Source organism: Cricetulus griseus, assembly GCF_003668045.3.
Source record: "Cricetulus griseus strain 17A/GY chromosome 1 unlocalized genomic scaffold, alternate assembly CriGri-PICRH-1.0 chr1_0, whole genome shotgun sequence".
NCBI classification, from domain to species: Eukaryota; Metazoa; Chordata; class Mammalia; order Rodentia; family Cricetidae; genus Cricetulus; species Cricetulus griseus.
The window spans coordinates 239,781,993-239,798,137 of NW_023276806.1; the positions used below are offsets into that span (position 1 = coordinate 239,781,993).

The 16,145-nt window shown below is 36.0% G+C and overlaps 1 protein-coding gene across 1 annotated transcript in view; it reads right to left on the minus strand.

The window, feature by feature from the left end:
* Positions 1-1,159: 1,159 nt before the first annotated feature.
* Positions 1,160-16,145, minus strand: part of Anxa10 (annexin A10) — a 44,862-nt gene continuing 29,876 nt past the window's right edge. The window contains exons 7-12 of the mRNA XM_027394107.2: positions 9,745-9,798; positions 9,559-9,652; positions 8,289-8,384; positions 6,331-6,389; positions 3,926-4,048; positions 1,160-1,407 (exon numbers count right to left, since the gene is read on the minus strand). Coding sequence (XP_027249908.1) covers positions 1,339-1,407; positions 3,926-4,048; positions 6,331-6,389; positions 8,289-8,384; positions 9,559-9,652; positions 9,745-9,798 — 495 coding nt within the window. The 3' untranslated portion in view covers positions 1,160-1,338. The remainder of the gene's footprint in view (positions 1,408-3,925; positions 4,049-6,330; positions 6,390-8,288; positions 8,385-9,558; positions 9,653-9,744; positions 9,799-16,145) is intronic.

A 16,145-nucleotide genomic window follows, 5' to 3' on the forward strand; every position in this document is an offset into this window, starting at 1 on the left:
TATGGACTGAGAAGATTTTATTCATATGTTTAGGAATACACACACACGCACACACACACACACACACACACACACACACACACACACACACACACACACCCTAAAAGTTAAAGAAAAAGAGGCCATGGGTTTGAGACAGAGCCAAGGTGAGCACATATGCCATGGTACATATGTGTCCATACTTTCTCCAAAATTTAAAACACTTCTAAAAAAAGTATCCTAACTATATATACTGGAATGACATTTACACAACCAAGGTATACATACAGATGCATGTGAACCCTTACTTTTCTATTGGGGCCCACATAATAATCCAGAAATATGCTCTAGCCAGCCACGAATTCTAAGAGTTCAGAACGTCTATTGTCTTTTAGATCCAGGCTAATTACCTCAGGATACCTGGCCTCTATTTTGTATAACTAAAGACCTGGACCAGGGTGAGTCCACACCCACCCTGAAGGCTAGTGAGAAGTGCTGATATAGAGTGTCCCAGGGCTTGAGTATGTGCTGCTTAGGAGTGTCTCTAGGGTTAAAGAAAATATTTCCAATCAGCCCTATATACATGATAACAGATGTCTTCTGCCATTGCCCCCACTTTTGGGTGGTTACTTAAGAGGATGCTTGAATAAACCGTAGTCTCCAGCATTGATTGGGAGCCCTCCTATTATGACCAGATGTCTCTGTCTCGTCATTAAAGTCATTGGCTAGCTAGACCTTCCCTCATCCACACTCCCCCACTCAGGGTCAGACCTAGGACTGTTCAGCTGGTTCTGATCACAGCCCCAAAGATAGCAGTCTAGAATAGGTGGCCCCTGAAGGGTGGGACTAATGCAGGCCAGACCCCAGCACTTTTCCACCCAACTAAATAATCCACTAAGTATAACTCTTGCTACACTTTACTTTTGACTATTTTAATTTAAAGACTATTCTAGTCTCACTTCAACTTTATTGCATTTGTTCAAGAGTCCAGGCAATTCCCATGAGGGTGGGCACACACTTCATTTTTATGGATTTCACACTGATACTGAAGACAGTCATGAGCAAACTTTCTTGTTGTAGGAACTTACAGTTCACATTTAAATAAAATATACTCCAATGCAATGCTTTTCTTACTCCATCATTATTTAATTCATTATTAATTGAGGAAGGGGTTCAAATCCAGGATTATATATTTGCAAAAGTAGATATTTTTGTCTCAGAATAATTTTAGAGATAGAAGAGTAATATGATTCTAGAGTTTTGTTTCAGTGTTGATAACAGCACAGATTCCACTGTCTATATCTGAGGTGTCTGTAAAGAGGGTTGCCAGACTTTTAAAGCTTCCCTCCTTCGCTAATTTTAATAGTCTTCCACATCACCAGCACAGATAGCAAGCAATGCTTTCTCATAGTGTCCGGAAGCAAAATTCTGAAAAGAAAAAAAAAATGCAGGCAATAGAAATCAACTCTCTCCATGTTTCAAAGAATCAACTGTAATTCTAATTGCAGTATGAGAGGTATGCGGACAGTAGTCTTCCCAAAATGATTAATGCTTTTGTCTAAAGATTTTCTGAGAATTGTTCAAAGTGAAACTTATTCAAAATAGTGTTGTGGTTATAGTCAATACAATATATTTTATATAAAGCTGATGGAGCTGTAATGTGTACTTGTGAACACAATAAGTAATGGTAAGATGAATCTTCTTTTCATCTTTAGGAGTTGGTACCCTAGCATTAATATAGTAATCTATGTAGTCTGGGCATTGTCAATGTGTTTCAAAAGTTCTGAAAATATTTACTGTTTAAGTCAGGCATCCAATAACAAGAACTGAATTTTAAAATTATTATCAATTATGAATGAGCACAGAGATTTATTCTAAGCACATATGCACCCTTATTGTTACATATCATTAAAATCTTACACATATCAATGAAACATATTATATATCAATGAAAAGTTGAAAAGCAGTGGATAATCATGTAAGAGTTTGTCTACTTCACAGTGTACTTCATACAAGAGAATTCCTGATTTAATAAAATCCTTCTTTTTGACAGCAAAATGTTATTATTTATGTGCTTTTGAAAAAGATCAACAGTGACTATCTTAGTTCCCTACAGCTTCCATAAATGAGGTGGCTTAAAATGTCAGAAATTTATGTCTGTTAGGCAGGATGGAAAATCAAGGTGACAACAGATTATTTTTGCTCACTGAGAGCATTCTTCTTCATAGACTCCAGCCTGACAGGGCAGAAGGGACAAAGTAGTATCCTGGAGATTTTTTTTTTAATTTATTTTATTTTATTTGTTTATTTTTTTGTGGTAATGAAACAACCTCATTGGCTCCACCTGCATGGCTGGTAGTCTCCTAACACTGTCTCCATAGGATTAGTGTTTCAGTGTAGGGATCTGGGGAAGCTTTTCTAGCCATAACAGGGCCTAGAAAAAAATCTCATTACCGGGTATCTACCCTAGAGAATTAGAACAATTTTGTTCTCTTTTTGTGTTCTTCCATCATTTCTAAATATTCCAGAACAGATGGCTTAATGAATGTCATTATAGAATCCATCTTCATAAAATCATTTAACATATTAATGATTTGTGTAATCAGTAAAATCAATTAACATATTGTTAATTATAATGCTGTGTAATTAAGACATGAATTTAAAAGTACTTGAATCATTCCAACTTGTCTTTGAGGCAGCTGGGAACAATGACAGGTAGTGTATGTGGGTTTGCTCATTCACTTAGAAACTGAGTTCTGACTATTTCTCAATGGTACATGTTGATCATCATTCAAAGTTCTGGGTTTTCAAGGTAGACATAATAAATATCTTATCAAATATTAAAAAACACGATTGATTTTAACTGATCTATCAATTTCTTAGAACACTTTGACTCCTACAAAGGGCTGGGAAACCTTCTGGATTTAATGTTTGAGATGTTGAGTCATATCTTGAATAACTCAAGAATCTAAAATGTTCTTTCTTGTGACTGGACATTTCATTTGAAAGCAATGTGGATGTACAAAGTATAAATTAATACAGTCTCAGGTACTATGTATGTTCTGATGCCCTATTCTCTCCATCCTGGAAACCTTTTTGATTTTATTTTGGAGGAATACTAAGTATTTTAATTTTACTTTCATATGGAGCCCTCAAATTATGTTGATGACCTATATATTTCAATTTTTGTCAAGTTTTAGAAAAACATTTAACTAAAGTTTAGAAAGATCAGAATAACACCCTGGCTTGCTTAGTTTTGAACTATTGTTTTCCAGGCTTTGCTTACTGAGGTGATTGGCCATGTAAAGTTTCCTACATTAATGACTTTCTCCAGATTAGCAGCTGATGGTGTTCTGCTGGTTGTATTGCCTTTTATGGTGCTATGAGGCATTCCCCAGTGAGCTAGGAATCCTTCCCACAGTTAATGCATCCTCACAGCTAAAGACAGTTTCCCGGATCCTCAGTGTTTTGTTTGTTTGCTTGTGTTCAGGGACAAGGTTTCAAGGAGTCTGCCCTAGTCTCTAGTTGCTTTTTAGCAGAGGGCTGACATTGTAGTCTTGATCTCTTGTGTCAGCCTCAATAGTTCTAGTGTGAAGGTTGCAGGTATAAGCACAGGTAACTGCCACACCCAGTTGGTTAGTCCTGTGTTTCTCATGTGAGAACTGAACCCTTGAAGTACAGTTATAGGGAGTGACAATTTTCTAGGATTATATCAAAGTGTTTTCTCAAAAGAAAAGAACAAAACATTTTATTTTCAGGGTGCACTGATTTCCCAGGATAACATTTGTTAATGCATCGAAAGCTGTCTGAATTCTTAAAGCTAATCGTCTTGGTCAGATATGTAGCTTTCGAGGTCCCAACATCAAGTTGCTTAAGTTAATGCTTTTTTTCATGGTCCAGAAAGAATAAAAAGTGAGTTAAATTAAATCATGACGAGAAGACTTACTTTGATATCATGAAACAGGGATTTTCCAAATCTCTCCTTGTAACGTTTCCTTATGGTCATCAGGTCGATTTCACTTCTGGCTATTAGAATCCTGATGACAGTTTTGTTATGAAAGCCAAAGTCCTAAATTGTGGAAAGGTGGGTAGAGAAAACAGTACTGTAAAGGGCTCTCCAACTTAGACTGATGTCCCTTTCAGAAACAATTTGATACCACTGCTGTGGGATGCCTGAAGCCTACCCCCAGGGATGTTCAAATATCCTTGAAATAGAGTAATGGTGACATCTGGTGGCCAGTCAGCATAACCTAACTTTTATTTCAGAACGTTTTGAGTGTCAATCTACTAACACACTGTATGATTTGGGGTGATTAAAACAAACCACCTAACGAAGTTCTTTTATTTTTAAAATGTAGGTCATTTGGAGTTTCTTTATGACAAACGAAGTTTTGGGGGGTAAAAACAGTTTTGTTCACAATACTTTGATATTCCAGCTCTTTATATATGAACTTTTGGATTACTTATATGTAATCTGCTTCAACTGCAAACCACTTGTCAATATAAGACCATTTTGCTTCCTAGAATACATAGAGTTATGATTTAATTTATGTGCTGTTAGAATGAGCTTTACTGAATCAGGGTATAGCTGGAATCAGAATAACTGGGATTATTTGCCCAGGGTAATTCACAGGGGATGCTTTAGTCTGCTGTTACAGTCATGGCTCATTGGGGAGAAATTGCTGAATTATCTTGCAGCATTGTTCAAGATGTTATTTTGCACAAAGCAAAGAGCTATGAACAATAGTATTTCTCTTGGGTGTTGAGACTGTGTACATGCTTATGTGTAAGTTAAGAAAACATCTATTTATAAGACTCATAATAAAAATGTTATTATTAGTAGTACACTTCCCCAACATGGTGGCAAATATCAAGAAGTTGGCCTGTAAAATGTCTTTGTTAATATTTTACTTACATATATGAAAATGTCATAATGATGCCTGTTATTCTGCATGAAATGTATGTATGTATGTATGTATGTATGTATGTATGTATGTATGTATATTGCATTAAGAATAGATGGCACTGGACATTGGTGGCACACACCTTTAATCCCAGCACTCAGGAGACAGAGGCAGGCAGATCTCTGTGAGTTTGAGGCCAGCCTGGTCTACAGATAGAGTTCCAGGACAGCCTCCAAAACAATACAGAGAAACTCTGTCTCAATAAAAAAAGAAAAAAGAATAACACATTCTGATCATTAAAATTTTATACTCTGCTCAAATCACTACACTATTGCATTTGGTAAAATTTTCCTTATTTTAAGGTTATGATATTTGTATAGTAACTTAATAAAAATTTCTTTAAATTTTTATTACATTTATTGTGTGTGTGTGTGTGTGTGTGTGCATGTGTTTCTGTATGTGTGTATGCATGTGTGTCCGCATTGTATCTGTGTATGTCTCTATGTGCATATTTGTGTGTGAGTGTGTGTGTTTGTGTGTGTATATGTGTGTATTTTTTGTGCATGTGTGAGTGTGTGTCTGTATGTGTTGTATGTGTTGGTTTGTTGATTTGTGTGTATATGTGTGTGTATGTATATGTGTATATGTATGTGTGTGTTTATGTGTGTTGTATGTGGATATGTGTTGGTTTGTGTGGATATGTGTATGTGTGTGCATGTATATGTGTATACACAGGGGTGTGTATATGTGTGTTGTGTGTACATGTTTTATGTGTGTATTTGCATGTGTGCATACATGAGTGTGTGTGCATGTGTGTGCGTTCTCTCTCTCTCTCTCTCTCTCTCTCTCTCTCTCTCTCTCTCTCTCTCTCTCTGTGTGTGTGTGTGTGTGTGTGTGTGTGTGTACCTGTGGAGGTCAGAGGGCAATTTGTTGCATTTGTTCTTTTAACCATATAGGTGCCAGTGATTGAAATCAGGTTGTGAGGCTTGGAGACAAGAGCCATTTCACTTGGAAACACTGAGCCATCTCACTAGTCCTATTTCTTCTTTAAGACAATTTCATAACATGATGGAGAAAGTGTGCATTATCTGATGAGCTTAAGTGTTCATGTTCTTAAAATGGACTGCTACAGGATGTGCAATAACACGTATCGAACTTTGCTATCAAACTTCAAAAAAACTTTGTTTTGCTAAGAGTTTACAATGTTTTGGCATTTCCTGTCATGTATCTTGTGCTTGCATATATGTGATGTAGAGTCTTTGAATATGTACAAACACATTTGGATTATGAGTTTATATAAATGGTCAGACTCTAATCTGTGTGAAGTCCCATATGCAGTATTGATAAATTTGCTTTGGCATTCATCTTGTTTCTTTTTACTTGAACATGATTTCTTTTAAATAAAAACAATTAATTTAGATGAATTCTAAACATGTGCTGTACTTACATGGATTGCTCTGTATAATTTATAAGCAAAATAGCTTGCTTTGTCTTGGACACAGCGAACTAGAGAGGCAGGAAGCAAGGAAGATATTTGAATGAAAAGATGTATTTCTTCATAAGTTAAGAAACAAATAGAACACTTTTACAGTCTGCCAGAATCATCACATTGCAGTGAAATTTCAATACTTAGAATAATGGTAGTATGAGCCATACTCTCTTGAAAAATATATTCTCTCAGCATTATATTTTAAAATGACAAATTATCATAACTGAACATGTGGCAATCATTATTTTTTAAATATGGTGCGAAATATAAAAGCTAACAGGTACAATCCATTCATTTTCCCAAGTGCCACCTATTCATATAGTCTTTAAAACTGGTCTAGACCAGTTGCTCTTTGGGAGCATCAGAACCCTTATAGATTTGTACCCAGACCAGAGGTCCTTTAAGGAGTAGCTGTAACCAATGTAAAGTGTTTTCCTCCAGTTTTAGATGTCATTTGGCTAAACTTGCCATGGCTTTAAACAGCCTGGAGCCTTCCCAGCAGGTGTCCTTGTTAATATAAGTTGAGACTATAGACCATCAAATAGTCACATTTGAAAAAGTAAATAGATTCATCACATGAATGGGTAACAATTGGGAAGCTATACCATTTCTTCTAAATAAAATCATTAGTTTCTCTTCAGTTCAAGTAATTATTTTCGGTCATGAGACCATATTTTCATCTTTATCTTATCTACATTGCAGAGAGAATTAAAGCTAATAACCTATCCCAAGTCACTTCTGGAAGGTCAACTCCCAGAGGGTGGCGCTTCTGTTGTTATTTTTGGTTTTGTTGCTTTGGTATTCGACCTGCAGTACCCAAATTAGAGACACAGTAGGTGCTCTATGACAGCATGAAGCAGATAAGTCTTTCCTGGTGTTCCTGATGTCCACTCTGTTCCCCCAGACCCACTGCTTGTTGGCAACAGTTGGGCTGTCTTGAGAATTCAGATGAGTTCTATTCTAACTCTGCTGCTAATCAGCTGACATGTGATGTATGCCCAGTAAATCTATTGGGACTTTGATGGAATGTATATGTATTTATTTTCTCAGAAGCATTCATCGACAAAAGCCACTTTATCACTTATCTTTAGGGGTTTCATAAAACCCACCATTTTTGTAGAATGCTTGCTTAATAGATATCTCATAAAAATGCTCTGACCCCTCAGCTTGATGTTAAGACATTCTTGGAATGGAAAAGAAGATTGTTTATTCAATGCATATCTGAGTTTTCATCTGATGAACCTATTATGGGACATTTCACAATGACTTTTCATGTCCCCTTCCTGAAGTATGTGCTACCAAGCCACAGAGCACACGGTAAACCATGGACACTGGGATAGTCTCAATTAATAAGAGCAATGGTCTTTTCTACTATTGGCATATTTCGGAGAATATTCAGGGGGCATGCCTGTAGAACTCACTACTAATTAACAATTTATGTTTTTGTTGATGATACAATTTAGCCATGAAAGCAAATTTATTAAAGACAGTAAAATTAAACATCAAAAGCAAAAATTTGAAAGCCCCTTTCTTCTTGGAGACAAAAACATAGCCACACTATTAGCATTTATCTGCTCCTGAAAAGGGGAGTTGACGTCAATGATCTCAACAGATTTAAAACTGTGCCAGGCTGATTCCTGCAGCAGGGCATTTGAGGCTTCTCTTTTCTCATATAAAACTTGAGCCTGTTCTTCAAAAATTATGTCACTTTATTAATGTCTCCAGTTTGCCAGTTAATTGCATCAAACCGCTAGCTGATGGGCTTTCCTGTAGTTTATGAATCATTCAAATAATTGCATTGAGAAAAAATTTTCAATTAAATCTTACTCATGCACATTTAATATACTCAGAATCAGTCAGTATTGACTGCAGAATGCAAGGAAGGTCTGTTGTTCATCACACAAAATGCAGCTTACCAATTGCAACCAGCAGCTCCTGAAAGTAGCCTTCATAACAGTCATTGATGGCATCTACCATGTCTTGGCCAGAGATGTTTTGAAATTCCTGAAAAACTTCAAGAAATTTATGCAATTCAAAGGAGATTTTTATAAATATCCATCATAAACTTAAAGTACAAACCCTGGCTATTTTACTATATATAGAGAGGTAATTCTCTTTTCTGAAGCATTTCCTAGTGATACTACCCATTTTGATGAAGGATCTACTCTTTGCAACAAGTATCGATCCTATGAGATGCTAAAACCTGCATGAATCCTAGATTCTAAGGGCCTGCTCTTGCTGCTCTGGGGAAAAAATGGTTACCCCAAATAGGACTCATTGACTCAAATGCTGATTTAGATGGAGGGAAGACACTGGGTAAGCTATTGTCTATGAAACATTTCCAGAGAACATACATAATAGTCTAAATTTATTTGTCAACAGGAAACTTTCTGCTAGGGCTTACATATAAAAGCTAAATACAAAAATTCTCTGAGTGATGGATAAGAATAGGGTTTGGAAGAGCAATTTTGAGAAATAGGAGATTCTTATTAGCAGTTTAACTTACTAACATAAAATAATGTTCCAGTAAGCTTCCACTTTAAAAACTTACCCCACTGGCTTTATCCTTGGTAATGCTTAGTTCTCAGCCCTTTCAACTTAGATGTGAAGAAGTATTGTGATGGTTAGGACTAATCTTAAACTGACATAAAGTAAAAGAGACATAGTTGAGTAAGAGTAAGCTGTTGTTTAAAAGACTGATAGGACTATGTTTCATTTGATTCATTTAATTTGCTTCTCTACTAAGGGAAATGAAAGGTGCAGAGTTTGGAGAAAGTCAAGTGTAGGTTAATGTGAACACATCTCAAAGACCAATAGGTAGTATGGATATCTCATAAATTGAAATGTCTATAACAAAGACCTTAACTTATTGGCTGGTCACACTAAGCTTATTGGAGATAATTCAAGACACAAGATAATGTATCTGGTAAGAGATAGATAATGTATCTAAATATGTAAATTTTAAGAGTTGGTATTTGAAAGCTATAGGATAACTGTTGGAAAAATTAAATAATGACAGAGTTTTATTCTTTAGCAGAGCTATTAAATGAGCCATAATGTGTAAAGACATAATTCAGGGCACTAACTGATTTTTCTCTATTTCTGGGTGACAGTCCCTCTTTTATCCTAGTTACTTGTACGTCACTCAATCAGTTCAAGAGCTGTAAAGTGCCAGTTTCTAGTTACCCAGCCAGAGCTGTGGGTAGCTCTTGTTGCACAGTATCATCTGCAACATGGTTTTATGCTCCCCTGTCTTCTGCTGGCAGGCTTCCCACAGGACCTGCAACATCATAGTGTAAGAAAGGCATATCAGAAGCAGCCCACTCACTCTGTCAAAGACTGGGTTAGTACAGGGAGAGGGAGCTTAGTTACCATCGCATCCTGAGCAGCCATCGCAGGATCTGCATATCCTTCCTCTCTGGTTCCCTGTAAAGTAAGCCGGGTTTCCTTTTAGATGGTCCCAATACACAGAACATATAGTGAATCATTTATCTAATTATTCTTTATCAATAAAAATCAGAAGTCAGATATCTGGGTAAGAATTTGAATGAGCAGAGAAACAGCAGAGAAGCCACCAGTGCCCTCCTATCTTTTTTGTTCCTCCATCTAAAAGGGACAAGATCCTCTCTAAGCCCCGCCCTACAACTTCCTGTCTCTATCTGTCCTCAGTCCTCTAAAACCTCTGCGATTAATTTTGGTCAAGGTAGTAGCTCACGCTGCCTTCTGATGGAAAAATAACTTTATTGCCAGTCTTGGGAGCATTGGAATACAATTAAAATATCACAGAACAATATAGGATTATTGGGACAAAAATCCCTGGTCCCCCAAACACTGGTGATTCCTTAGCAATCTGTTACTAATTTATCTACTTTGACACATGAGGAATTGATGTGTAATTTTATAAGGAGTTTCATTCTTAGCTTTGCTTTGCAATAGAGGAACTTTGTGAAAAATGTTGAGATGCTTTTTGCTTTTCATTTTTCTGTGAGGTGTTTTCTTCCATCAGGATGACCATCCTTCATCTTGTGCCAGAGGTGGTAGTGATGGAGCTTAACAGTTAGTTCCAGGGCATCCACATAGTAGTGTCTGGCTTGCGGAACACAATTTATGCAACAACCAAATAATGATAAAGTATAGGCTTTACAAATGAGAATTTTCTGTAAAATCTTTTAACCCCTGCTCCTTATCATATAGACAGTGGAGAGTTCATTTGAGCTTCCAAACAGAAGGAAGGAGGACTAAACAATGCAAGACCCAGTAGTCTCCAGGGTCAAGCAAGAGAGGGGAGAGATGGGAGAGATTTGTGACTAGAGTTTCTTTCTTTTTTTTTTAAGCTAAAATATGGTGAGGGAGATTAATAATTATGAGAGAACACAAAGGATACAGTGACTTTCCCTGTCATGAAATGGCTCATGCCAGTGAAGTCAGTGAGATTGGAAGATGGACAAGGGTGTAGGTGTGTGTGTGTGTGTGTGTGTGTGTGTGTGTGTGTGTGTGTGTCACACACATGTGCAATGGGGGATAATATTGGATTTAGTTTGAATTAGTTTCAAACTTCTAAATAACATGACTGGTACCTCAATTTTCTTATGTGCTTCTTGGTAGAGGAACTTACACTTTGGCTGAGGAGCTGGTGGCAAAGCTTGAATGATGGTTCTTATGATCATTACAAGGACCATAGCTCAAAGATTATACTGAGATAAGATTGACTAGAACTGGACAGGAGATAAGGCTAGACCTTAGAGGGACTCCACAGATGCTATGAAGGTAAAGGGGAAGTTTATTAATTTACCTTAGCTTTGACCAAGCAGAAACAACAACAACAAAAAAGCACCGTTTATTAACTATCTGTTCATTTGGAGAGTTAGTATTGAGAAACCTCCAATAATACATGGACATTAAAATCTTACATTATCTATTCAGGGCTACCCAGACCTGTTATTTCATAGTAACAATCAAAAAGGATGCAGAAAACATCTTTGTTATTTGAGGATACCATCCTTTGCCAATGCATCCTAAAAGCCATATACATAACTTTCTACCTACTAGCATCTTGGAAAGAAGTTATGGAGAGAACTTTGAGAGTTGAGTAGTCAACTCAATAAAATTATCAAAGAAATTAAATATTTACTGATACACTTTGACTGCTCAAAGTATTGAATGGATTACATTTACCATATTATATTAAACATTAAGCATTTTCCCATTTTTTGCTAACACAAATCTAGACACATCTAGGAAAGTTTAATTATTCATAGAGAAATAAATTTACATTTTAATGACTAAATTTGTAGTCCTAAATATTTAGGAAAAGCAGACAGCATCTAAATAATGAAAGTGATTTTACTAGCCAATGGGAAAAAGGGTGTTATTTTATCTTTAAGCTATGGATGTGTGGCAGTGCAAGATCCATAGAGGTCTTACATTTCTTCCTTATTTTGGAGATAAAAACTGAGTGGACTTGGAATTATTAAATCAATCACCTCAGGTCTGAGAGTTAGAGAAGGACAATTATTAGATAACAATGGCTTTTGCTTGCTCTGATTTAGTTATCTTATGGGAACTCATTCTTTTCAAACAATGTTTTTGGGTCAATTATGAATTTTTGCTAAAAATTTCAATTTACAAAAAGTGAAAAAAAGCATTGTATCTTCTGTGAATCTGTACTATTTATTTACAAGTTTGTCACAGTGATTGCTAGTTTTTATCTTATTTGATTTTTTGGCAGGCTTTGGTGTAATTTGTCTTTTTCTCTCTCTCAGTGCTTTCATGACTGGTCTTTTTGTAGTCTTTGTTTCCCTGCTTTGGTTTTCACTGAAACCTACTCTGATCAATCTATACAATTCACCTTATCCATTCCGCCCAGCCTTACAATTCTTGTCTCACACTTCCTGATTGAATAGAATTTTTCCATCACTTTTAAAAGTTTTTTTTATAATGTCTTTATTCATTATTGCATAACAGTTTAATTTGCTTTGATAGAGGTGAATTTCATAAGACCCAAAAGCTTTGTCTCCTTTGTTTACTGATAATTCCCAATTGTCAGAAATTGTATTTGACACATTGTAAGTAGCCAAAGGGAAGATAAAGAATACTTTTTGGATGGCAGACTTTTACATTTGCTTTCTGGATCTCTGAAGTATGATATTTAGTTATGCAGCTAAGTAATCTCCGTCACTTGGAAAGATTGGGACAACTACTTGGAGATTTTCTGCAGTTCTATGTGTCTGGGCTTTTATTTTACTTGTAGTTGTGTTCATCTGTATGTGAGTATATGATTTGAGAAAGGAGAAAGATAGAAAAGAAAGTAATTAAAGGCATGAAAATACATGAGCAGGAAAACTGACTACAGTGATGGGAGCAATGCCCTGGATGCCTTGCTGTACAGATTTCAGAGGGCCCTCAAGAGAATCCTGAGAGCCAAGAGGAAGAGTGAGGCGGCATATTTAATCAGGTTGCTTCCCTTTTCTTTGAGAAAGTACTTACCCACAATGTAATTTGCACATGTTGATTAATTAATCTCCAAGAGACTAATCCTTCTTTACTTGACAGATAATTAGACCCTCCATAAATCCTATGCAATAAAGAATGTCGGAAGTAGAAGTGTTGTGGGCCAGTTTAATTACTGGCATCAGTTTTTTTCAAGAGGAGCATGTTCCCCTTCAGTTGTTTCTTGACAGAAAATTCCGTGTAGACAGACTAAGTCCAAGATTTCCATCCCAGCAATCATAGCAGTGATTTCCAACCTTTGCAAGTCTCGAATACCTTCAAGTTCTGATGTTCTAATTCCATGACTTCATCATATGCTAAAAGGGGTGCACTGTATTGAATATGTAAGGTCTTTAAAAAAAAAGAAGGGATTTTGAGAGCCCATCCCATGTGAAGGGATGCTCTCTTGACCTGGACACATGGGGAAGGGCCTAGGCCTGGCCCAGGATGATGTGGTAAACTTTGGGGAGCCCCTTTTGAGGGCCTTACCCTGCCTGAGGAGTGGAGGGGGGATGGCTAGGGGCACATGGGATGTTGGGGGGTGCGGGGAGGGAGAGGGAGAAGGGATTGACATCTGAAGCAAGCTTGTTCCTAATTTGAAATAATAAAATAAAATAAAAAGGGGTGTATCTGGTTTTAATGTTTGAAGAATGAAATCTATGAATTAACTTTTCTTTGATTCTGAAAGTGAGGGTGCACATGGGATGAGATGCTGTGATTGCTACAAGTGAAGAATGATAGGTTATTTATTTGTATTGTGCAAGAATTGAAAGAATGAGCTCATAGTCATGAGTTTGGTGAGCAGTAGTCTGAATCTCAAAAATAAATCAAAGCGATAAACCCAAGGATATATAACTGAACTATAATAGAGCAAGAGGAAAAAATAACCTATCTGTCTGTCTGTCTGCCTGCCTGTCTATCTATCTATCTATCTATCTATCTATCTATCTATCTATCTATCTATCTTTTTCCTTTAGTGTGTGTGTGTGTGTGTGTGTGTGTGTGTGTGTGTGTGTGAAAAACAAAATTAATAGAAGTTTTCAAAATATTTAAAAGCCTAAGGAAAATCATATAGTAAACATTCTGAATCATCATAGAACTTCTATGATTCAAAAGCATAGAATAAATGATACTATTTAAAAGCATAGATAAATGAGACTATTTAAATTCTATATTAGTTTAATTTTATCTCAATTTTCTGAGTTCACTAATCCCCATGAAATATGTATTATTTTATTCTTATGTTTTACATTTTGAGAATAATGTACTATGTAACTATAAGAGCATATAATATTAAATAAACATTGTTTATATGTATAGACTGCTAAGGTAAAGACACAAGTAAAATGAAAAATAGAAAAAAGCAAGAACATTTTAGTAAAGGGGTAAATTAAGTAAAAATTTTCTTGCTGCCTGCAAAATCTAAGTTTCAATTCACCCCTATCATTTTCTTCTCTTGAAAGTTTTACTATACTTTATGCTGTCACAAGGGCATACAAACACACACACACACACACACACACACACACACACACATACACACACGCACAGAATATGTTTATGTCACAGTTATATCACAGTTAAAGGCCAGTGTTTTATCTTATCAATTTATAATCATATTAGGTGGAATCCAGTGACAAAGCAATCTTACACCTTACACATATACAAAACAAAGATTAGATAGATAGATAAGTGGATAGATCTTAGATAGATAGATGAAAGATAGATGATAAGATAAACTAGACAGACAGACCTATAGATTATCTTTTCCTCTTGCTCAACTATAATTCAGTTGTATAGACAAGTCTCTGATTGGAAACTGTTGGTTTGATTTACATTACATAGCATCATTAAAGTAAAAAAAAATGACCCTTCTTCTAAATTTAGAGAATGTTTTAATTAAAATTCTCCTATGAGGGTCAACAAGACAGTTCAAGAAGCTAAAGGTGTTTGCTCCTATGACTGATGACCCAACTTTGATCTCTTGAAACTACATGATAGAAGGAGAAAACCCACAATTAGCTCTCCTATTTCCCACATGTGTCTTCTGGCATGCAGGAATGAAATACATAAACAAAAAAATGTAGTAAACATTTACTTATGAAATGTAAAGTTTGAAAATAAGCTATTGACATAGTAGGGAGGAAACATCTTAAAGCACCAAATTATTTTCCAATGAAAGAGAAACTTCCATTTCAAATTAAAGTAATATTATTACCATATTGCTTTACTCAGAAATCTGAATTTTGAGGATGATAAACAGAGGTCCATGTTTTATTTTGTATGTTACTAGAACTTAAAATTCCCACTGCAGATGTTGTTTAATTAAGGTTGGTGATAGGGACAATACTAAGTACTCACACCAAAAACTCCAAACCAAATCTAGCCAAACAAATACTAAGCTTGATAAAATCAGTTTTGATTTTGGCTACAATGATTTCATGTAAAATCAAAAAAAATTAGTTTATATATGGCTCAATAGATTTGCTTGGCATTATGCCTCACGTTGTAAAACATTATTTTTTTTTAAATTTGAAAATAGATTCTTCTCCCATACAATAAATACATCCTGGCTACAGTTTCCCCTCCCTCCATTCCTCCCACCCCTTTTCCCCCAGATCCATTCCTCTTCCATTTCCTCTTTAGAAAAGAATAGGCCTCTAAGAGAAGACAGCCATACTGAATAAAACTAGATACAGTAAGACAAGGTAAAACTGTCATATTGAGGCTGGGCAACATGCCACACTTTTCTGAACTGAGAAATTTAAAAGAATCTGTTTGGAATTGCATTGAGTTTCTCAGGGAAATGCAAATCAAAACAACTCTGAGATACCATCTTACTCCTGTCAGAATGGCTAAAAGCAAAAACACCAATGATAGTTTATGCTGGAGAGGATGTGGAGAACACTCCTCCACTGCTGGTGGGAGTGCCAAGTAGTACAGCCACTTTGGAAATCAGTATGGCTACTCCTCAAGAAAATGGGAATCAGTCTACCACAAGATTCAGCAATTCCACTCGTAGGCATATACCCAAAAGAAGCACATTCATACAACAAGAACATCTGTTCAACGATGTTCATAGCAGCAATATTTGTAATAGCTAGAACCTGGAAGCAACCTAGATGACCCTCAACTAAAGAATGGATAGAGAAAATGTGGTACATTTACACAATGGTGTACTACTCAGTGGGAAAAAAAACCCAATGGAATCTTGAAATTTGCAAGAAAACGGATGGAACTAGAAGAAACCATTCTGAGCGAGGTAACCCAATTAAAAAAATACA